The sequence below is a fragment of the Lissotriton helveticus genome, chromosome 2_1 (assembly GCF_964261635.1).
Source record: "Lissotriton helveticus chromosome 2_1, aLisHel1.1, whole genome shotgun sequence".
Taxonomy (NCBI): domain Eukaryota; kingdom Metazoa; phylum Chordata; class Amphibia; order Caudata; family Salamandridae; genus Lissotriton; species Lissotriton helveticus.
This window is the reverse complement of record NC_136059.1, coordinates 531,526,331-531,550,991: the sequence shown is the minus strand read 5'-3', so window position 1 is coordinate 531,550,991 and position 24,661 is coordinate 531,526,331. Positions and strand designations below refer to the sequence as shown.

The window sequence follows — 24,661 nt, the reverse complement described above, 5'->3', positions numbered from 1 at the left end:
CTATTACCATGAGGGAGTAACTGCCAAAAAATTTTCCAGATCCAGTTTAGCACCTGATGGAATTCAAAAGATGAGTAATCTGTGGTTAGAAGTAGACTTCAGAACAATAGGTTCTATTAAGTGTATCACTCGAACTATGGGCTAGATGCATCAAAGGGTTTTGCCCATTCTGTGTCTATGGGAAAATGCGTTCATGCATATAGCCCTCTACTCAATATGCACATATTTCAAGTATATGCTTAACCAGAATTTGATTTGTTCAAGATGCAATAATGGGCAGGAACCCGATAGGAATGTAGTCTAAAGGGTTGGTCAAATGTGACTCGTGTAAAAATACAAATGATATTATACCCCCCAGATAAAAGTTTATAGCTATTAAAACTCCACAAGAAAAGGTTTGATTAAAGCAAACAAAGCTTGTTTTCAAAACAACCTTTATTCTGTTTGAAGGCCTAATACAATGTTCGAAAGCAACTTAAACAAGACAGAGCTTTATCAAAGCTATAGCTCAAACAAAATTTCAAGGAGGCACAATTTCAATACCTTGTAAAGGCAAATTACAGCTTACCGTCCTATCCTCCCCAACAAGACAAATTTATTATTTTTTAAACAAAGTAGGTTTTAATGTTGTAAAAACATTTAACAAACAAAACAGTTTTTTATTTGGAACATGATTTAAAAAAAAAAAATAGCAGCATCTTGGGCAGCTAATGCAGTCGCATGGTGACAAATGTAATGCAAGTTTATAAACCAACACACGTCAAGTTAAAGTTCACTAGCAATGCTTTAGACTCGTGATTATCTCCGTTTACAAAATTTGGCAACATTCTGAATTTTGTCCCATGTGAGGCATTGTGCTTTGAGTTGCCCATTTCAAGAATGAGCAATGCGGGCCTGAACGGTTTCAGGACTGCCTTCCCAACAGAATACCATGCATAGCAAAAGCACTATGTTACAAACAGCAGACATTTTCCTCAAAAAAGGAAAATCTGTAGAATATCCTTCCAAGCACATGGCCACTACAGCTTATTTGCACAGAAGTTTTGATTTTCCAACAGTGGGGCATATTCACTTTGGTGCACAGCTTATCTGGGTAAGCATTAAGCATGTTCAGTCAGGTGATTTGATATTGAATGAGTAGCACTAATCACACACAGTTCCTGCCTCTGTCAAACCTCTTATTAAAGAAGCTATCATAAATGATATGACCGTTTGTATGCTGACCAACCTAAACAGTAGGTACCTTTACAATTGATGGTTACAGCTGCATAAGCACGTGTAACAAATGCACTGGTTTAGGTTAGAAGCAGTTGAGCACATTTAGCAAAAAAAGATATGCCAGCTGAAGCAGCATGAAGACCAGTAGTACGTTTAGCAGCCTTATCCAGTTGCACTGCTTTAACTGTGGGAGTTAGAGTAGCTTGTAATACAAAAAAAACCAACAGAGGTGGTGTTGGCGTACTATTCACCAGATTTCCAATTCTTTCGTTAATTGGGTTGCAGTCTCTATTGGAACCTGTATGGTAAGACTACATGCAGGGAGCTTACACGACCTAGCCTTTTTCCCTCTTTCATATGTATAGCTGGAAAACTTGATTTTGGTTTGTGTAGTGTAGATCACTGTTACAGTCTAACTTGTCCTTCTGGCAGCGATGCCATTTGGCCTACAGCTAGTCCCTCTGGGAGATACACAGACGAGTAAGAAGTGTGCTGCTGCACGTGGTCACATGCAATCGGGGCAACTTTCTAATAGATGCGTTTTCTAAAATATAGGTTGTGGTTTCACACATTGCAATTAAACGCTAGGCTTTACAAGTGAAGATGTTAGCAGGTTAAGTTGATATTTAAAAATAAACCTAACGGGTGACAAAAAATAAAGACATCCGTGACAGCAGTCCAAAGGGTCTTTTCTAACAACCGGGCAGAGACAATTATGACCAGTGTCCAGCATGATGTCACGCAGGTCTTAATGTAGATCCAAATTTTAAGTGGAACCAAAAAAATGAAAACCCATATTCTGTACAGTCTTCGAAGCTAAGGAGACCATACCATCTTTCCTTAAAGATTGTGCAAGGGCAAAGTCCTCCTTGAACCAATGTACCAGCTTGTTCCAGATATACAGTTAATTCACATCATAATTTTAATAGCAAATACCACCCGAATGGAACCATTTTAACAACTGCAGAAAAAAATAACATTATGCACATGGATGTGTCACACAACTAGTCAAAATTCTTTACAATTCAGTTCCCTACCAAGTTCATAAGAACCCAGTGTACCCCAAAATGCACGTAATATTTGTTTATGACAAATGCAAATTGCGTGAAAATTTCTTTTGGCAGTGTACAAAAACAGGTGTCAAATTAATACAACCAATTTACCCACGTGTTACCTTATTAAGACATGCTAATACATACCGAACAGATCACTGTTTAAAGAATCAAAGAAGTATGAAACAAAGATAGGTGGGACACTGATAAAGTGGAGGGGTGTTTTGATTCATTGTAATGCTATGGAAATCGGCATATTAGAAAAATAATTAGTAGAATATTGGAAGTCTCCATGAATGAATTATCAACTGAGCTCTTTCTTCTTACGCATGAGCACGAGAGCAGAGCATTCATTTTCTAAAAGTTTATTTCCAAGAGAGCAACATTAAGTCCACAAACTTAATTGTGAAAAAAGTTCATCATTTGAGCCAAAATGTCAACATCACTGACTGGTGCAATCCAAGCTGCATCCCCATGTAGCAGGTGTCCCTCAAACATAAGCCTGTAAAACAAACACCTATCTTGTTGCCCTACATTCTTTTAACAATGACTTCTGGTAAGTGAACAGAAAAGGTTTTTTTGAAAATAGTCCACATGTGAAAAAAGTTCAAGTACAAGTAGATCCTTTCTTCAGAAACAAAGTTTCTGCAGTAAATAAAAGCTTCAAACTGAAGAGAAAACAGTTAATCCTTTGAACTCCTCTTTACTGAATTACCCATGCTATTAAGGATTCCTTAATGCATATGGTCAATAATGTGGAAGCGTTTACGAAAGTACTTTTTCCCAGATTCAAGAGAGACTTTTATGGCAAAAATCCCACTTGAAGGGAAATGTATATGATCGGTCTTCGTCTGGTAGTATTACTATTAAAAAACTTTGATTAATTCAGTAGAAAGCACGCAAAACTGAGTTAATGCTTGAAATAAGTTTGCTTTTCTATTTCACTGAAACCCCTGTTGATTCAATAATCCTTGCTAAGCTGATTAAAAATCGAATTCTAAGAATAACAGAGCATCCACTAGAGTTTGTAACAAATCTCTAAATCTGCCATTTACACAGTAATCTTGCTCCACAGGAGCAGAAAAAACGATGGGTAATGTTGAAGATTTAACTTGGAGTAACGGCCAAACCCCAAACAAATTTGCCCTGAAGCTGGAATTCTCTTAACATTGTATTTAAAGTTTCAACCACATAGGTTACGCTCTACATCTGTTCATGATGCCGATATGGTCGCTGCTTAGCCATAGAAGCCCCATCACCTAAAGTAGTTCTGGCCAGAGGCTAGTTGAGAGACACTCATTAAGTGATTAAGGGAAGTAAGCAATTTCTCTTGAACATAAAGAGCTCTTTTTAACCTTTTTTTATTATTATTCATGTACACTAATACAATTTGCCACATGTCTCCGGATGGCTAAGAGCTCTGAAAGCCATATTTAAAAAAAAAAAAAACAGTGGATGTCATGTTTTTCCAAGAGTAGATAAACTAGAAAATATTCTACCAATACTCTGAGGGGAAACACTGAAGTACCATTATCTGAAATACTCTCACCCCAATATAATTGGACTTCTACTAACAAAATGCTCAGTTTGGGGAGCATTGCAGATTTCCAGGCTCTGCCTTATTATATTTTTAATGAAAGAAATAGGTCTTGTGAGCTTTTTAACTAATGCTTCAGCTGTGTTAACCAGGTTGTCTACATGACAAGACTGTAAAGATTTAACGTTTCATTTTAAAGCCAATTTCATACTGGCATGTACATGTAGGTAAAAATACAAAAAGAACATTAACAAAACTATACGAAAGACATTTAGGCAACAGAAAAAGAGAAGAAAGCTTATCTTATTGATACACTGAAACGAGGTACAGGTTAAAGTATAGTAGGCATTGCATAGCACTGTCTAGGGATTCAGCCTTTAGCAAAACAGAAAGAAAATAGACACGGTATGGTGTTGATAAGTTCCATCTATTCGATAGCTAGCCACCCAGTACTATGTACATATTTTATATACTGTATGCCATTCCTGTTTTTCTTCAGTCTTAAATAGGCTCTAAAAACAGGCTTTTGTCTTGAAGTCTAAATAAAACACTTCGTGGCACTTTTGCTACCAAAGCAATTGTTTCCAGCCGACTGTAGCCTTGCAGTTCCTTTAAAGTGTCCCTTACAAACGAAAAGTGCCATTCTGCTACATATGTTAATAGACAATGAACCAATCCACGATGCTGCTGTGTATCTGGAACAAGCACGGGTCCGGAGGAGGTGCACACAGGAGGAATCCTCTGACGGAGCTCACAGAAACAAGTCCTGGCCTGGGCCTGTAAAGCTTCCAAAAGTGAGTAAACAAGCACCATTGTGAAAGGCCTCCAAAGTCTCCTCAAGGAAGATACATTTCAGCATCTTCTTCTCTCGCTGTGCGTTTCCTCCTTTTGTTTCCAGGAAACAAGCACGTTAGAGCAGACACTTACATTCACAGCTTAACACTGGTCCATCTCCCAAAGCCAGGATGAAATCTCCAATCCCATCTGCTTTGATCCTGCAGCTCCGATCCAGGAGTCGTGCTCAATGGGTGGACGGGTTTCTTCCTCGTGGAGGCCCCAAAGTTTGAATTAGAACTCAACAAAGCGCTTCAAGTCTTTCATCGCCTCTGCTGTGCATATACTGGGTGCGCTAGTGTGACGTTTAACGAGTCATTGTGCTGTAAGAGCGACGTGTGCTGGTAGTGTAACACCAGTTCTTTCAGCGAGCCATACAAATTGTAAGGCTCTGCAAATCCAAACCCACTGGGAGTCTTGTTTATCACACAGTGCTTGACTTCGCCCTCCGCGCTAAAGAGAAAACATGAAAAGAAAAGCACAGGTCAGTGTAAGAGCTGAGCTGCTGCAGCATAAATGATGCTAAACAAAGTTACTAATATACTGAAACTCGTAGAAGAACATTATAAAAGTAATCGGCAGCTCATCACGCTCTAGAGAGAACTTACAGGCTAAGAAACAGACTAGCACTAATGGCCACCTTCCCTGTGTGAGTGCATGGGGGCAACTAGGCATCCGCAGCACAGGCTAAGCATACAGGATTGTGGTTTGGAAGCACAAATATTGAAGAGAACTGCTGTTTCAGCTAATGACCTGGGAGTCTGGCTAATTTGTCTTTGACAAGATTTGTGAGGCCATTTAAAGCTACAATAACAGCACAGCAATTGAAAGATTGGCAGATCAGAAGTGAACAGATCTCTCAAATCAAAACTCAACCTCCTTTGTGTTTTAACTCCTCTTTGGACCCTGCCTCCAGACACACCCCGCCCACTTTCTTAGTTTACTCAACCTATATTTAGCAATTTGTCTTCATATTATATTATCCGTTGCCTACCGAGGTACAGTTGCTTGCTTTATCAACCTTACTGTAAGCTCAACTAGACTCGTGGACTCTTCAACACCACGCTGCCTCTCATGGTCAATTGCCAGTCGTTACTCCACATGCCTGGTTTGAACTATATCCTGCAGCCTGTCCATCTCTGATTCCAGGTGGCCTGGTAAAGATTTCTGATCGTACAAAACACTGAATCCCGACGGGGTGGAGTCAGCGCTATTCAAGACAACACACCTTTAAATGTATATTCTGACCTATAGTTAGGCTTATGTATGGCACTATGGACCTTGGTATCACTTGACTTGGGCTAGGAGAACCCTGTGACGGGAATCCCGCACCCACACAATTGCGTCCATCTTAATTCGAGTATCTTTATCTGCATTCTTCTGTTCATACTACTCTCAACTGTAGCTTCTTCGGCTCCAGTTCTTTAAAGTCTATCTTATTCACTTCTTACCAGGTGACGGAATCAAAGTTACTGCTCTATGCAGACAGTAGAATGCCTTCCTTCCCATTATGGTCTAGAACTCCATTTTAAATTGTCCAGTCCTCACCCTTTTTTTTTTTTTTTTTAACTTTAACCAATGATTTCTAAAGGCCCAAAATGTCTCAAAACCAGGAAACGGACATCCAGAGTCCACAACATGATCCCAAAGATTGAAGGTTTCCAGATTCTGTATCCGTTCATAGGTCATCCCCTCGCACATGCTTAACACCCAAAACCTAAACTGTGCCTATCGCTAGGTTTTGAAAATTCTGTTAAACTACACACAACTGAGGAATACATCCAGGATACTTACACCACAGAACAGGCGTAGCATCCGGGTTTGCTACTCTCGCGCACCAGGAATGTTCCGTCTCGCTTCCCGCGCAGCAGGCTGTCGGCTTGAACTCGGTTGATATTCCCCACATTCCATGTGCGCTCATCATGGTGAGGCAGGTCTTCGTCATCCTCCACTACCGAGTATTGGCTAAAGAAACAAAGACATTTTTGTGATGACTTGAAACTTATGGCAGTAAAACATTCCAGTCTTCCCTAAGACTAGGTAGCTCTTTATTTTGTTATGTATTTAGTAGTTTTATGCAGTGCTTTGTTCTACTTTCCAGTAACTTTAGAGTCCTGACTTAATCCAACTAGGACGCTTCAATACACAAGACAAATAACATTTGCAAGCCACTGAGGATAAGCTCAACACTTCGTGAGCATTCGTTGCCCCATTGCATTCCTTACTCGCAGTGGGTAACGGCCTCGTATTTAGGCCCCTTCTTTTGGCCTTTGAAGAGACTGATAATCAGTACTCCCTCCTGCATAGGCATCCTTTAGCTTGCATCCACTTTGGTGATGATCATTTTTTTTACCAACTTTTTGCATGATGCATGTTAGTTTTAATGAGGGATAAACCTCTACTAAATTCATTGAATCAACATTATTGCAATCATTATGTATTTCAAGTACGCTAACTCCTCTTCAAGTCATGGCTCATGAAAAACTAAGTTCTTAGGTGTGCCGACTATATGCAATCATTTCATTTTTATTGCGTTTTGCAAACATGTTCAAGCTCATTGTATGCTCCTGGTCTCGGATTCACCCGTGTCACTACCCATCACATCCACTTGCTATACTATCTAGGACAGACACTACTTATAAGCAAAAAGGAACATCCTTCCTCTGACCCACTGCTAGGCAGGAGTGAACAAACTACTGTAAGAAGACTACAGGCACTTACTCTTCTGTGACTTCATTGCCCAGCCACTCATTCAACAGCTTCTGCCGAACACCTTTCTGAGTTAGCCACCTAAAAGTGAAACAAACCCGTGAGGAAGTGAGGTGGCATGGTAAATACAGGCAAAGGTATGTACACATTTTCATAATCATATGGGCACGTGAAAACCCCCTTACATCAAGTATTGATCTCTAAGCTTTCTCAGCTGGATGAGGTCTGGCTTAATGCTGTTCATGCGCTTGTCAATCTCGCGATAATCAGCCGCTTGCTTCTTGAGGTCATCTTCGAGCCTTCGTTTGCTATCCACAATTTCACTAATTCTGGACTTCAGCTTTTCGTAGTTGTGCATGATCCTGAAAAAAATAATCAAGTCATTTATTGTATTATGTCATAAGCATCCAATAACTGCGATTAAATTGCACAAGCATGCAAAGTTAGAGTCCCTTGTATAAAACACATTCTTTTGTTTGCGGTTGCAGCGCCAACAAAACCTGGGTACATTTTCAACCTTGGTCTTAAGTGTGGTTTGAACGGAAAGACACTGCTGAATTTACTTTCTTACTTGTAATCTAAGTTGAGTCATATTGTGTCTTGTGCGTCTGCAGACCTAAAATGACCCGACTCCAGGATTCCATTAGGCCTGGTTCTTTCAAAAGATCATTCCTTGTACGCCTATTCATGGAATTCTGTGCTACCACAGATCTCCATCACTGGTCACTCAAGCTAGTCAAAATGCTAACACTAGTTATTTAAATAACCACCTGTGTTTGGATCTGAGGCGATCGGAGAGTCGCAAAAACTGGCAACACACAATAGACATGTATGTTGAAAGACAATTTTACAGGTGGGAGGAAATTGACAGAGGGGGGGCACTTGGGATTCGTTCAATGCAGAATTGAGAAAATAGAACCCATTCAGTAGGCCAAAATTCATTGACAACTGAAATCGTGGTGCGTATTTATAGATATATTCAAATCCACTAATACGAACAAATTAAGTCAAATTCTACATCTTATATGCAGACAAACATATCACATTAAACGTATAACAACGTGTCCATTCCTTTCTATTATGTGGTCTTGCAACGTACACCTGCATATTATTTTACTAGCATTATGGAACAGTGATTATACATTTCTGTTACGACTGATATGGTTACCTTTGTATTTCTTTATCGTTTCCTTCACGTTTAAACTTCTCGATATATTCCTTGCTATACTTTTCCTGGGTTTGGCACTGTTCTTCAAATATTTTAATTGTTTCATTGAATGCTTCAATGGCAGTTCTTTTCATCTGAATTTCCTGGAAAGAGAAGCAAGTACATTAACGTGCGTCTGAATACCAGAGACGTGAGAAGAACAATCATCTTTTGGAACATTTGGGACTTCAATTGACTATTATTCTTGACAACAGTATTAGAGGCTGGTGTAAGAACGTCAAACAGGCAATACATTCAGAGAATCCCAAGAGAACCCTCATTCTTAGAAACAAGAACATCTCAATGTGGAAAGCACAGGCATGGGAGTTACAGAGGCTTCCTCATTTATCAAGAGAAGCCTGAAAGTCATGCCCCAATTGCTTGTACTAAAGAACATACAGAATTAAACAGTGCTGTACCAAAGAAATCTAAGGCAGGGACAACAAGCATCTTAGTTGTCAATGTTACTTCGAACTGCAGAAATCTCCCTACAGTAACAAATCGTCCTCAAGCTTATGCCGACTATACCATCACAAAGAGAATACCACACAAACTGATCCCGTGGAACAACTGAACAGGAGACATGGGGATATCATGCACAATAAATTAGCATTCTTTCTAAATATGCCCCCGCATGGAAGAAGTGTGTTTTTGGCTACAGAGTAGCTCCTTTCTGTGGAGCCCCCCCCCCCCCCTTCAACGCCACCAACACTCAATCTGCTCAACTCAAATGTTGCTTTCACTGCCATAGTTTTTTAAAGGGGAGGATTAGCAGGCAGTGTCATCCGTGCGGAGGTAGAGTGCCAAAAGCATTATGCTATTTTTATAGCAAAATTATTAAGCATATGACTAGAAAATGCCGTCCATGCCGAGCTGAAAAATTACAAAACCTTTTATCACTCCAGGCACAGTATTATAGCTTTGGATTGGCAGAATATCACCTAAGCCAACCCGGAATTGATAAAATCACCGGTCATATGTGGAGAAGTGTGGCTCACTGGTTAGAAGCGGCAGACCCTGAAGCAGAGGTCGGCCCGGGACCAGGGTTCAATTCCCGACTCGGCAGGGTCTTGGGTCAATGTCCGCGGACGCGATAATTCTCGCCTAGGTGCCTACGCTAACCATGGGTCCCACTCTGCAACTCTGGGCAATAGCTTGCTTAATCTCCAAAACGGCCCTATCAGCGCCGGGGATGCCTAGCTTCACCTTGGGGGTGCCCAGGAGGGACCATCTCACAGGGAAAGCAAGGACGGGTTCCCCAGCGGTATACAGCGACAGGACGCCCAGAGATGGGGTAACAGTGCGCTTTACAAGTATACATACATTTACATATGTTTCGCTCTACTTAGCACATCAGAGAGTGAAAACTTTGTGACAGAAGGGAGCGCTTCTATAAGTGAAGACAATACACTTTCAGGCTGAGTGTTGCATAAATTATGCAAAAAAGGATGCAATGAACTCTGGGGAGTTCCCGTGTTTAGGTGGAGAGCAGCTCCTTTATATGGAGCACCCTACAACACCACAAACAATCTAAATCTGCTGACCTCACATGTCGGTTTCTAAGCAAAGGATTAGCACAGGGCCATCCACATCTGGCTGATGAGCAATTATGAGGGAGAAACCAGTCCTAAGGTTAGTGCCGAAACGAGTCAGGTGATGCAGCCAGTAAGTTTTGGAGTAAAATACCTTTTTTGACAGCAACACAAGTGTATGCAGTTTCTTGCAAGAGTGAGCAAGGCGTTTTGTTATAATTACAGGCAAATTACGCCTGTTGCGTATCGCTCCCACTGTGGCTCAAAAATTTCGGGATTGTGTGTATGTTTAGCGACCTACCTAGATATACACAAACACACACGCAAAAATACACAGCTTCTTATGACACTCCAACCATAGTAGCATCTCCACCACTGCTATCCCCCAGCCCCACTCACAAGAAGACACAGTAAGTTTGCTGTCCCCAGGCTCCATCTTTAGTCATAAGAACTAGAGCGAAGATCCTGTACCCATGAAACTGTACCAATAAACAGAGATAAAGGCTTACTTGAGAAGTTCTTGTATAGTCTTCATACAGTCGGTCATATTCTCGAGACTTTTCTTGGAACTGAAGATTATATTCATGCAGTTTCTTTCCAACTGCTTCAATACTGTCTTCCTTCACCACCTGGTCCTGAAAATCCCAAAGCAACAATGAAGTTAGAGATGCAACCTATCTTAAGAATAACGTTATCAAGCACAACTATTTAGTGAACTTTTTGTGAGGCATATAACGAGGGACTCCTTAGAAGCTGATAGAATCTAATGGGTTTTTATAGAGAAAATCAAGGCATTTTTAAGCACTTTAAAAAACTGGTATTACTATAGATCAGTATACATGTTCACCATTTACGACCTCAAAAGGGTGTATAGAAGGCTGAAATGGCCTTGCCAGGACTTAAACTGGTTATCTACGTATCATTAGATGTCAATGGAGAGTGATTACTCCAATAAGTCAACTTTCTGGCTTTTGTTATTATTTTTAAAGGTTATAATTTACTTTGAATATAAACCGGTTTGGAAAGTGCCATGTATCAATTGTGAGCCTGTGCTCCATAAGCATGGTAACACTGACCTATTTAAAAAAGGCAATGGAGTGGGAAAAAACTTCACTGTACCTGTTGGTGTTTGGACACAGGATACAGCAACTTCACATCAAGCTTAGGGTTGTACTGAGCGAGAGATTCATTTCGGTAGTGGATTATTAGCTCGACAACAGAGTTGAAGGTTAACGGATCAGAAAAGCCATATTTTCCATCTCGATGAAATATTTTGATTAATTTGTTATTTCCTCCTTTCCTGTAAAACAATTCACACAGAACATAAGCAGCAATTCAACACCTCTTAGGTTAAAGTTTACCTTTCTTATAAAAACAATGCCTCTACAAGCTTGTAAGACCGTACCTGAGTGTGAGTGTGTAGTCCCCGTGCATTTTCGTTGAAGCATCTCGTACCAGAAACGTACCATCAGTTGTATCACGCAGCTTTTCATTTACCTCTTCCCTGAAGAAAACAAACAAATGCCTAATGAGTTTTACTAGATGGAAATAAAATTAATTAATTACAATAGCAGCTACTGCTATCTACTTACTCGATTTACAAAACTAAAAAACAATACCTGCCAAATATTTTATTAGTCACTTTCTATTTCTCTGATCGAGTTCAAGTTAATGTTCTTGAAATGACACAGCGACCCTACAGGAATGTTCTGATATAATTACCACGTTATGACTTATTTTTAAGGGGGGAAAAAAAGCCAGCGTCGAATGGCTTCCATGGGTTTGAGTTGGTCAGATACAATATAGCACATGTAGCAGCAGCCAGGAATGCATTTCAGAGTGTGGACTGCACAGGCAAGCATCTGCCCCCCTGTGGCTTTAAGAGGGAGAGCCGGCAAGGCCTCACTATTAAGAGACAGCATCCTGCCATGGTTATACGAGTGAAGCAGAGGGCTAAGAAGCACTGCTCAGCACAGTGCTATGGCATTTTCTCTCACTTATGCCAAAAGCTGAAGCTAGAGGTTGAAAATAGCCCACAGTCTATTTGTACAATTCAGCAACAATAATGTCCCTCCAAAAAAAGTATTATTCAGAGTCCTACTCCCATAAAGCCTTGGGCCACAACTGAAAAAGTATACAACTGAAAAAGTACTAACAGCTCAATTAAGTCTCACTTGCCAGTAACATGCCTATAACTCCTATGGAGGACAATGCAACTCGCGTTGGGGTGTTCGTATATGCTCTACCTTGCTCAAATCCTGGGCAAACCACTACTCTCAGTATCAATATCCGAATCAGAGATGGCATAAAAGCAGTGAATAAGAATTATATTTAAATGTATTGTCTCGAATAAGTGTGTGTGAAATTGCATAATTTTAAAGATAAATCACAAGGATACCGCACAAAATTATGTAAAGTGACTAGTAGCACGAAATGTAGTTTTTAGTTCATGTAAAAATGTCATGCAACATCCCAGGAGAGTGGCTGGAGCAAAAACATCTTATCAAGAAATATTCTTGATTAGCCGTTTCCCACAGGTGAAAATACCTCAAATTCACACGCAACGTAACATTTCTCCAATGGAACTTATATATTTCATGCAGGCATACTTTAGAGGCACTTCCAAGTTCTATACCCCAGACTCTATTTATGAATACTGCCCGTAATACAGTTATAACTCCTTCTGGAGGTAGAGTATTGTTGCTGTTGGAGACTGCCTCAGATTTAAAATAGGATAAGACTAAGCCACAAACTTGGAATTGTTTGGTTGCAGCATGGCGGCTCCATTAGACTGAGGCAGATACTTGCTGCCAAGATAAAAATGCATGGTAATCCACAATGCAGCAACCTCCTCCCACACCCCTAGCGGATTGTATATAATGCTGTCAGAAATTCTAAAATGATATCAACGTTTTATTCCAGTCTACAATTGGAGGAAAGGCAAAAGTCGGTCAAGTTAACTGTTACTTACCGTGAGATATCTCCCCAGTACCATTCAGCATCTTGCAAACTCATGGTGTGATTCATACCGCTATTGGGTAGGGCAGTGGGCTTTGGTGGCTTTGGAGGCAAGGCTGCAAAGAAGAAAAGGGAAACTCAATGCATGTGTCTAGTGGAGCAGGACTATTGCATAAAAGGTTTATTTCATGGTGCCACAACAGATGTGTGTATCACTCCGGAGTACACATACATTCCCTCTCGAACATAAATCGAGGTTCAAGTATCTCCAAGTCAGCTCCATTTGACAAGGTCTTCAATTCACAACTTTGGTCTCAACCAGTAAAGTAGGGTTAAGTGAACAGAGATGATTCAAACATTTCATTTTATCAAATAAAAGGTGCCAAAAAAAGTACTATCGTTGAACATGCTGGCGTTTCTTTCCACCCCCATCCACACAAATTACAACGTATCAAGGCGAGATTTACCTCGGCAAATGTATTCATAGAGGAATAGTTCTGCTATCCTGCACAGCCAAGCACCCAAGTTTCCCATGGGAGACCCAGACAGTCACTGTAACTTACCAGTGTTCGGGTTAATGTAAATATTATATTTTGTCCAACAGAGAAGTCCCTATCAAAGTTCATAAGTGTGGATAGAATCCGGGAGGTAAGGTGTTAGCAAAAGACTGCAGGCCCACTAAATGGGCAGCCATCCAGTAGCCTGTGCAGGGGAGCACATCTAATGTTCGCTCCAGTGATCTGTTTAAAGAACCTGCCCCTCATGCGCTAGATATTCAGCAGCACTGCCTATAAATATTCATGTTCTTAGGTTACAAAGGATTACAAATGGCACCTTATGGCTGTTTAGAGATGCCATCCAAGAAAAGATCGAATTTTTCAATTTACACATTTTAAAAGTATGACGAGCAATCATTCTATGGGACATGAAGATCGTGAAAAAAAACTTTTTAGGTGTGGAAAAAAAACTCTTCATAGGTGCAGAAATCACTGCACCGCGAAACGAGCAATCGCTTCTGAAATGCATGCATTTTTTTTTTAGCAAAGAGCAAATAGTTCACAATCAATGTGCTCCCACACGGGCAGCAAAGAACTAGAAAATATACGAAGGAAAGTCATCCCGACTTAAGCCATAAAATCTATACAGGCAAATGCTTCACCATTCCCCGCAAAACAGTCAATTTCTCTACACTCAAATGTGCAACAAAGCACACCTATTTCCCGACAAAAGAACAATGCGGATCTATCTGAAGCTCGGAGAGACGGTGCAGCATGCGCGGAGGCAGTCGGGGACCGCGCCGCATTTACCTGGGGCGTCCATCTCTATGTAAAACATCAGCTCGGAGCCACAATGCGCTTCCACCTTGTGGTAATCCCGCTCCAGGTCGCCCATCTCCAACACCGTGGTGTACATGGTGATGCCGGGTCACCGGCTAAGCTCCGGTATTAGTAAAGCACACGGCTCCCTTTGTGATGCTCGCTTGAAATGCATTTTAAAAGCTGCCAGGGGCTGGCTGCACTGTAACCTATTACATCATGCGCTCCGACCAATGGAGCCGGCAGGAGGCAGCCGACCCCTCCCGCTCACTTCCTCTGCCTGACGGAATCTCAGCGCCCAGAGCTGCCTCCTTCACAAGAGCGCGTGCACTCCCTCCGCGAGGCGTGCGGTCCGGCTCCCGGCCTCCCACAACACTTGCACCCTTCTCGAGCACAATGGTACATTCCACTGCTGGCAGCATAACAAAGGGAGGCTCCGCACTAGTCCCCGCCAGCTCGTGGTCTGCAGCGGATCCTCCGGTGCAAGGTGGACGAGGACAGGGGCTTCCGGCAGTATTCACGGCACATGCAGGCCACCTCTGCACTCAGTGACAGCACACTCAACATCACAATGCTTACAAGCAAACGCGAATTGTAATCACTATTAAAGTTACATGCCTCATTCGGAATGCAGTTAAACTTCGTCGTAAAACTAGGGTGGCACGGTTAAAAACACACTGCAACACAACCAAGCCCACTCGTTTTTAAAGCAGCAAGAGTCGATAGCATATTTACTCTACATATATTTATTTGCTCATATATTAGGGAAATCTAATTTTCACCAGAAAGCCTCTTAACAAAACCAGACAATATGGGTCTTCTACAAACCAGTACCTCCACCCCTCCATGCAACAAACGTGGTCTCGCTTTTTACATTTGCCCTAGTCCATGGTCTTGGTGCAGATATGCAATAAATCTCGAGCACAAAAATATATAATTTTTTAGCTACCATTAACCCCGCAAGAGAAGCCATCGGCGCGTGACCACAGAAATAACATCAACTATGTTCACTGGCAAGTACTACACATTTGACAAATGACAGACGAATTTGCATGTGCACCAATCTTAAAATAACCTGCTGGAAAAGTGCAACACAAGTCGGTGCTGTGAAGAAAACTGGGTCAATCAAGTGTTAAATCTCCGGCAGTGGCTCCCAATAAAAGCAGAGTCTGAAGGGCCGCGCTTGTGGGAGCAGGTTAATGCTCAACCAAACCAGTCGAGCTGGCTGCGGCAACAAGCACTGCACCGGCACAAGGGATTTTCCACTGCTCCCCGTCTGACAGGAAGTCAAGTTCAACTCAGCAGATCAAACGACAGTACAAGCCCCAACTTTCAGGCCCAGCAAGCAACCACTGCATTCCCTTGCAGCCTTGCACCACCCCAGCTGCAGAAACCGAAATAAACTTACTCAGTAAATTATGCATGGATAATGCTTCTTTCTTCAGAACTTATTTATCCAGGCACCAATGCGTATACGTGGAACAATGAACAATAGAGGGCTCAGTCCAACTCCGACACTGCTCGGTTCTTCTTTCCAACTGTGGCCAGCAGCCCTCCCGAGGGAATCTGCTGGCTAATGCCGGTCACAGAGGCAGCACTGCCAGTTCTCCCGACTGTTAAAGGCTGGAGCTGCGGGCGGCGCACGGGAAGCAGACTTCTCCGACCAGGTTAATCATTGAAAGGTGAAGGCAATTCAAGTACTGTACGGAGAAAAAATGAGTCGGCAGCCTGCACGTCCGACGCAGATAAGATCTCCGTTTCATGATTAACTTCGGCAGGTTCAAATATTTGCTGAGCCAGGGATTTCAGGTGGGGGAGGTTTCGCGACAGAGGCAGAGCCCGCCTAAGTAAGAGCTGTCATCAGCTCACAAGTGGCCAATGCAGGGCCGGCTCTTTTTAGGCCGCTCCGTGAGAAGGCCATTGTGCGCGCACCAGAAATAGCCTCCCAGCGCAATATTCAAGCAACCAGCGGCCGCGCAAGGCACCGAGGGCAGGAAACGCGTGACCTCAAACTGCAAAAAATAGACCGCTTGCCAGCCGCAAGTCTGCCCCTTTCAGAACAATATCGAAAACGAGCTACAGGTCCCTCTGCTCCCGGGGGAGTTTAGCGGCCTTAAGAACGCCCCACACAGAGATAAAACCAACCACAAAGAACAAGCTTTCTAACAAGACACGTAAAACCGCCAATTTGAAAGATACAATAGGAATTTGACGCATAAAGGACCACAGACAAATAAGCATCCCAACCTCGGACAACAAGCCTAGGCACTAAAAAGTCTTGAGACTTTTCCTAAAGGCAGTTTCAGAAGGGCCAACACGAGCAGCATGCGGAAGCTGTTAAAAACGCATGGGTAGTCCACCACCTCATCTGGTCTAGAGTTTTAAGGTAATATAAAAGGAGTTATTAATTTCCAGTGCAACTGTTGTCCAAGTGGAACTGTTTATATTTTAAAGTCAAATGGAGGATTCAAAACCACCAACAGGGACAGTTTTGTTCCAGCTATCTGCTAAATATAGGCGTGTTTTTAATTGTTACCAAACCGAAGGGTCCTTGAAAACCTTGGAGAAACAGCGGAGATGTTACAACAGGACTCCTTCAAGAACAGAACACAAACATTACAGTTCTAACTCCAATACACGAAACCACTGAAATTCGCCTTCTAGCAACGTAAACGCAAGCCATATCTTACCCTACTCAGTGTTTTTCTCTAGTCTGTCTTTTGTTCCTATGTAATTGGCAAAAGTGGGTTGTTCAGCATTTTTAGGTGATGAGTTATGGTGTGGGTTGTGTTAATCGCTAATCACAAGAGGCGCATTTCAGTACTTTGGACGGTTTATGCAAGGGCCGTAACAATGCAAACGGTTTTTCCTTTTTTACATTTTAAATTAGTGAAATTTTAGTTTTTTTTATAATTCAATTTGTTATTCCTCACTATGCAGGGATGACTAGCCAAAGGGCTCAACTCTAAGCACAGAGACACCATTGTACCCCCCTATGCATGGCCCACTCGCCACACAGCCCAACCTACACTGTACATGCCTTTGACAATGGGCAGCAGGGGTTGATCACAGGGCCTGGCCAACACGGGCAGCCAACCCCTGCTAAGCACACCCTTTGGTTATTTTTCGTACCCAATTGTTTTTATTTTAAACGGGAATTATTCATTTTCTTTAGTATTAGTGAAAAATTGCAGTTTTCAATACAAAATGGTGACTTTTGTTGCCCACAAATGGCGGTCATGCGACGTGATTTTCATTAACATTTATTTTATTGCAGCAAACAGTTTTTTTTGGCCCATATTCCCATTCCTCTGGGTGCCCATCAGCACCACCCTGGGATTTGGCCCTTGCATGATGTTTATCCTATTGCTGTGGATTTTTTTTTTCTAAAGCATAAAAATTATGATTTTTTTATGATGGCGGGGGAAAAAATTACAAATTCCAGTCTTCTGCTAATGACATTTGAGAATAAAATTCAAATGTGTTTGATAGAAACCGCAATTTTCAGAGTTGCGATTTTGAACGGCAGTGATACAGAAAAGCATTAACCCTTTATAGGTTACTGGGCATTTTTTTTATTGCGCTTGTTTCTCCAAAGCCACTGAAAGGTTTTACACAGAACCAAAGAAAGCACACGTTGAGAATAGTTCTTCTTGCAGGCCAAGTTTGGTGTAATTTTTTTAAATTACTGTTTGCTGTAGGCAAGAGCAGAATTTCCATCATGGAGCTAAAATGGGAACACACCACTTTCTGAACCCACCCCATAAAATTTTTCTCCTATCCACGGATCTTCACAAACATTGGCATGCAGGACTTTAGCTGACTATGGCAAGCAGCTGCCAATTTTGCAGCAAATCCATTTACGGGGTCAAAATTCAGACTCATAAAAAAAGGTGCTATTTCAACAGAATGTGCGCTTGTATCATAACTGCAGAGTCACAAATGCTATGGTGTTAACTTTGTAGTTCAGCAGAATTGAAGCTAAAATCCGTAACCAGAAACCAGAACCCACTGGACCATCAACTTTCCTCCTCCAGCAACTTTGAAAGGGGGTGGGGTCAGTAAAAGTGTACCTCACTGGTTAGCTGGTTTTTCTGCACAAGACTTGCATGATGAACGAATAGCTGATCCATCAGGATTAAAAAACACTTATCACCCTTATTTATTCCCAGACTCGCCCAAAAGTCCTCAAGTCAATGGTCAAGTGTTCCACATAGAAGGTCGCCAGCACAGTTGAAGAGATCAGGGTGAACATTTTTCAACCACAGGAATAGTTACGCAAGGTTGTCAGCCACTGAATATGGATGACTGCATGCAAACGCCTGCTATGAACTGTAACTTTTCAACAGAAGTGTATTTAACAGTAGGCGGGGCTTTGCAGCAAGTACTAATGTAACATGTCCAAAAGCCATTGTTTGATATAGTAGCTATTACCCTAAAACCGTAGTTGAATGGACATTATGGTTATAACAATACAACATCTAAACAAAACGGACACCTGCAAGCTATGGTAACAACAAAAAGATAACTACCCTTGGATGCACTGTTCAAGACTTCCCATGGACTGCAAATGGCTACAGAGGTCAGAGCCCACTTTGGCTGGAACAAATAGGTTATCGGCCCTACAGAGTCTTTACCTCCTCAGTGATACTCTTGTAACTAGAAATGCTGCACCAACAAATGGACAGAATGCTTAACAAATCAAAAAAAAAAAAAAAAAAAAGGCTTTATTCGATTTTAACTTTAAAAATCATAAAAGCATACAGACAAAAGATTCATTTCATTTTGAAGTAAACCACATATTGGCTTTAAATTACGCAGTTAAAGGAAAAAAACAAGAAAAAAAAGCAAACTTTAGCCCTCCCTTTAAGCATAACAAAATTTTGTAATAACATGCTTTACACAGCCTTTAGGGAACATTAGAAGTAACAGTGTTCTAAAAGATTTAGTAATTGCAATACATAAAACTGTTATACGACGGTTTGAGACAATTAAAAGCCACCGGAAAACTACTGCCATTACTTAAATGGGTTCCTCTACCCACTGGGTTGTTGTCAATGCCCAGAGGTCTGGGGGAAAGCATGTAAGACGTATTAGGGTAGAAGTCATGCAGGTTCCAGGTAGAAATAAGTCCATCGCCTTTTTGAGATAACCATGTCTGCATATATGGCACAATGTGTCTGCTCCTAAATTGTATCAGGATCAGATCGCCCATGATGTCTTTTTTGAGGGGTCCAAGCCAGCCCACCCTCCGAACGCTTATTATTCGACCATCAAGGTGGTAGGGCAGAGGTCTGTTTTTGGATAGCCAGAACTTGACTTTATTCATAAGGTCATTATGTCTCTCAGCTTTACCTTGTGTTAGTTCAGGGACTCCCGAGAGAACAGTTACAAAAGGCGCTGCTTCTGGAGGTAAGTGTATATGGGTGGTGCGCACATGTTTGGGGGGAATGTGACGCGCTGTTGTCGGTTTCGGGGGGGTTTCGGAACAATTGGCATCAAGGAGGAGGGGGTTGGTAATTGAGTAAGCACCGCTTCATGAGATGTAGTCATTTTGGGCAGGTTTGAAGAAGCGGTTGTCGGCGGGCAGTGAGGTGTTGCAACATGATTTGAGGATTTCAGGTGAGATTTAATTGAGTTCTCCAACCCCGTCAGCCTCTCCCCCAACATAGTGATTTTGTCAATCAGAGGGTGTATTAAGGATTTGACCAGATGTTCGCTCATAGGCAAAAGAGCCTGATGGGAGGATGATGATAAGTCGTCCAAGTTATCAACAGGTGGCGGGATGAAGGCCGAAATAATTACAGGTGGTATAGGACTTAAAGATGGTTTATCTAGTTTTTGTGTATTAGAAAAAGTCCCATTTTCTTCGTCCCCATCATGCTTCCTTTTGGCAGATGTAACCCTGGGAGATATTGCGCTATAGATGTTGGTTTTATGGGTTTCAGGGAAGGATTTCAGCTCCATTGGACATAGTGATAAGCTGCTGCATTTTAACATGGGGGAAGGTTCTGCAGAAACGTACTTTGCCTTACACAGACTATTTAAGTCATCCAACCAGGAAAGGCTAGATGGTGGGAGTGCAATTAAATCATCCCTGGGAGACCCCAACCGTGGATTGACAAGGTGCGTTTTTACCCACGTCTCTGAACAGGGGGAACAGTTGGCTAGTTGTAATAAGGGGGGTTTTGTCGAACATGTCCCCAGTTTGGGGCTTAGGCATAGTTAGGGAATTTACAAGTGAGGAATTTACCTCCAATATTGGTGCCAAACAAACAGGGGAGGTGGCCCGTCCCGTCCTTCTATGTCCGATGAGGGCCGTAGAGGGCCGTAGAGGGCCGTAGAGGGCCGTAGAGGGCCCGCCCTTTGCCCGGGCTTAGCCCCGGGCGCTTCCGCGATGCTGGGGCCGTCTGTGGTTTTATGGACGCCTCCTGCCCTCCTGGCGCTCCGCTGTCACTTCCGGTTCTGGGGCAGCTGGGATATGGAGTCTCCCTCCGCTCAGCGGCCGCGTTGGCCTCTGCAGCGGCGGCAGGAGGGAGACAGGATGAAGAGCAGCAGCCCTGCTGCTACGCCGATGCAAAATGAAAGCAGGTAAAAGTGGCCCCCGTGTCAGCTTACCAAATCAAACCAGCCAGGAGATCTGGGTTTAATCCATTGTTCTTTTGCTCACCATGCCACCCCAGGTTGGACCCACCATATGCAAATCAGCCTTGACTCTTGCTCCTCATGGGATCAGTCTTTGCTGTAACTAGAACCTGCCTGCCCCATGCTGGCATTCTGTTCCCCGCCAGAGTGAGTGGGGTGGAAGCCTAAACACAATGGTATAAAAATAAAACTGAATTGGACATCCACAAATGTACCTTGATAGAGCTGTAAATAATCTTAATGGCTGAATACCAGACAGTAGGAACTTTAAAAGTGATAAAGGTCAAATTACTTGTGAATATGCACAAGCATAGAGAACAGAGCTCCAGAGAAGTGGACAATGTATATTTAGCAAGACATAGGCGCAGATGTACAACGATACTGTTGCTCTCAAACTAAACTCATATCGATCAATTATAGACAAACTCCTCCACTTTAAGTTCCTCAACAGGTTGTACTGCGCACCGCAACACCTGGATAGAATTGACGGAGAGAGCTCGACGCAGTGCCCATAATGCCCATGCTAACCTGTGGTCTTTTTTCACTTCATATGGGAATGCCCGCCAATCTGCCACTACTGGAAGGATGTCTTCATTATTATAACTGAGATAGCAGAAGCCATGATCGAATGCACCCGACTGATAGTCCTCATGAGATACACTAAACTATGCTGAAATGGACTAAAAGCCTGGTGGGAATATTACTTTTGATAGGAAAGAAACAACTGGATAGTCACTGGATGAAAAATGCGGCCCTCTCTAGGGAGCGAGTTGAGGAGTATGCAGAGCTCCAACACCCGCAGCCCTATCTACGAGACATCAGACATAACCCAGCTTCAAAAGCAGATAATGCCAATGATAGCCGATACTGCCAGAAATGACCAATGTACCTGTCTTGATGTCCATTGTGTACGAAACTATTATATGGCTGTTAATTACATAACCTGCAAGAAGTATATCCCAAGGCCGGTATGATTTCATTCTTTACCAGTGACAGGGATATTATTGCGGTTTAGGAGTTCTGGGAGAGAAACGGGATGAGAGACTGGAGAACGCTGTCTCATGTATTCAAGCACAATTTTTTCCCCCAAAAGACACAGTATACTTCTTGGGCTGGGAGGGCCAGCTAACGCAACAGACTCCCCTGTGGGTCAGTAGAGTGCTTTGGATGGTGGGTCGACTACAGGGCTTCTCAAAATGGAAACGTATCGATATGGCCCGCTTAGGGGATGTGAGGCGGCGACAGGCAGTGTTGTCGTTTGCAGAGCTGCAGAAAGATTTCCAGTTGGCACCTACGGAGCACTATAAATATCTGCAATTGACGCATGCGCTGGGCAGCCACCTTAAGGATGGGGATCAGATCCCAGAGTATAGCCCACTAGCAGACAGGTTATTGTTGGACCCAATTCCGGAGAAGGCATTGTCCTGTACATATATAAAAATTGTCAACAACTCACTGGACTTACTACTCAAGCTGCAAGAGGCGTGGGAATCCGAGGTGGGATTATTAGAGGATGATGATTGGGTGGAGGCAGTGCAAAGTCCAAGAGAGGTGGCAATCCAGGCACGATTCAGACTAGCCCAATTGCGGATACTGCATAGGTCCTACTACACCAGCACACTAATGTTTAAATTTGGGCATATTTTAACCGAGGGGTGTACTCGGACAGGATTTTTTTTTCTCATCCTATGGGATCATACAGAATTATTGGAAGAAGGTGGTTCGGTTTATGTCCGAAGTGTTAGAGCAAGAAGTCCCCATAGATGCCAGTTGCATATATTGTGTGTGTCAGGGCGCAGAATTGACCTAATTATCAGAGAATCTGGTTACTGGTGGCTGCAATGGTCACTAAGAGGAATATTGCAGGAGCATGGGGGGCAACTCAGCCGCCAAAAATCTCAGTAAAAATGGACATGGATTGGTGCTGTGCGGCAGGAAGGACAATCTATGAAAGCCGGGGATGTCCCAAGAAATGGGAGAAAATCTGGCAGTGATGGGGGGGGGTTATAGGGTGTTCGGGGTAGGCATTAACTAGTTAGGTGGGGAGGTTGCCGGGACAGGAGGTTGGGATAGGTGGACTCCAAAAGTGACTTGTTTTTACATCGTCTTTGTATAGCAGAATATGTATGCCATTGCAAACGCATGTAACGCAATTTATTATTATGAACATGTTTGTGAATTCTGACCACTGTTCAATAAAAAGTATTTAAAAAAATAAATAAAGACAGCATACAATTGGTGGTTACATGCTTTCGTTTCTCCCCAACACCCTCCAATTATACAGTGTTTAAAACCCATGGTGGGTTCCAAATGCCACTTTGTTCAAAACAGAAATCTCCTGGCCCAGATTAAAGATTAATACAATACTTCCATATGAAATGTCACAAAAGTGACAAAAATGGGATGTTTTCAGAAACAGAACTTTGACATGACTGAATGCAAAAATGGGACTGGGAAAGATCTGGCAACAGTAGCTGAGATTTCTAAAATAAGTTAATATCAGGGAGTGTAATATTGCAATGACTCATGATTTCAGAAGAGTATTCACCTAATAACTCTGTTCTGTAGTCCATCAACTACAGCAAGGCCTTCTGGAGCAAACATTCTATCTCCAATTTAATTATGCATTGTAACTCATGAAGTTGGGGCCTGCTTAGGAGAAAAAGATAGATGAAACAAAAAAAAAACACAAGGGGCAAACTGATTGCTTCAATGTGCAATAAGTAATCTTCACCCCTTTATTACAACAACAGGTACAGGCCATACCCTTGACATCTCCTAGCCTAAAGGCAAGGTCCAATGCACAAATGTATTACCCCAAACTATGAGCATACCCTTACTTGCGCCCCACTCGAGATTGATTCTTCTAAGAAGAGTACATCCAAGACCTCTCCCCCAGTTTTCAAATCCTAATCTTTTTACATGATGCTGTAGGCTAAACGGTAAAACTGACGTCTGTTTAAAAACTCAAGCCGAAGTTTCAGTTTTGCGGTTTAAAAACATCTAATTTCTATAGGAACAGTGGTCCATAACAAGAAGGCATATAAAGCAATACTACAAAGAAATACAATGGTCTCTATGTTCTATATTCACAATCGAATAGTTTATTTGTTAGAATCGAGAAAATTAATAAGAAATATAGAAGTGGGAAATATATGACAACATAAGTCATTTAGACTATCAGAACTCAGACATTGAACAGTATGTGGCTGAAGTACACACAGTGGGTGAGCCACAACAACATAGTACCTATGCACATATTAAAATAACGAGTAAACCATTTAAGTCAAGGTACTAGAGTCAACGACGTTTCGATCCCTAACAGCACATGGGGATCATTATCAGGACACAACAAGTTATGCCGGAGAGAATGCCTAGAAATCATTATACATGAATTCCTTAAGAAATAGTCAGCACCAGACTACAAACAGTAACTGGAATCAGGCCTTAATACATAGCTAAATATTGTCCTTGATACAAAATTAGCGCCTGTGGTAGCCCACAGCACCTTCCCGCCAACCGCAGGAACAACAACTGGCTGGACCCACTCGTGAAATAGTTTGAGAAATGCTTCAGGTGCACATGCAGCGTTGAGATATTGGGGTCTGGAAAGTGGTCCACTGAAGAGCAGCACTTCAACACATTGCATGACT

General features: G+C 42.3%; 1 protein-coding gene across 5 annotated transcripts in view; it reads right to left on the bottom strand.

The window, feature by feature from the left end:
* Nucleotides 1–417: 417 nt before the first annotated feature.
* The window catches only part of PIK3R1 (phosphoinositide-3-kinase regulatory subunit 1), a 112,178-nt gene continuing 87,934 nt past the window's right edge, over nucleotides 418–24,661 (bottom strand). For 3 of the 5 annotated variants that reach the window (XM_078675187.1, XM_078675188.1, XM_078675189.1), the window contains 9 exons: nucleotides 13,061–13,163; nucleotides 11,495–11,593; nucleotides 11,209–11,389; nucleotides 10,599–10,724; nucleotides 8,519–8,661; nucleotides 7,536–7,712; nucleotides 7,363–7,431; nucleotides 6,436–6,606; nucleotides 418–5,094 (listed from right to left, as the gene is read on the bottom strand). In XM_078675187.1, coding sequence (XP_078531313.1) covers nucleotides 4,905–5,094; nucleotides 6,436–6,606; nucleotides 7,363–7,431; nucleotides 7,536–7,712; nucleotides 8,519–8,661; nucleotides 10,599–10,724; nucleotides 11,209–11,389; nucleotides 11,495–11,593; nucleotides 13,061–13,163 — 1,259 coding nt within the window. In that variant the 3' untranslated portion in view covers nucleotides 418–4,904. Of the gene's footprint in view, nucleotides 5,095–6,435; nucleotides 6,607–7,362; nucleotides 7,432–7,535; nucleotides 7,713–8,518; nucleotides 8,662–10,598; nucleotides 10,725–11,208; nucleotides 11,390–11,494; nucleotides 11,594–13,060; nucleotides 13,164–14,354; nucleotides 14,531–15,771; nucleotides 15,990–24,661 lie in introns of those variants that run through there. The other 2 variants (XM_078675192.1, XM_078675191.1) reach the window with 2 other exon arrangements.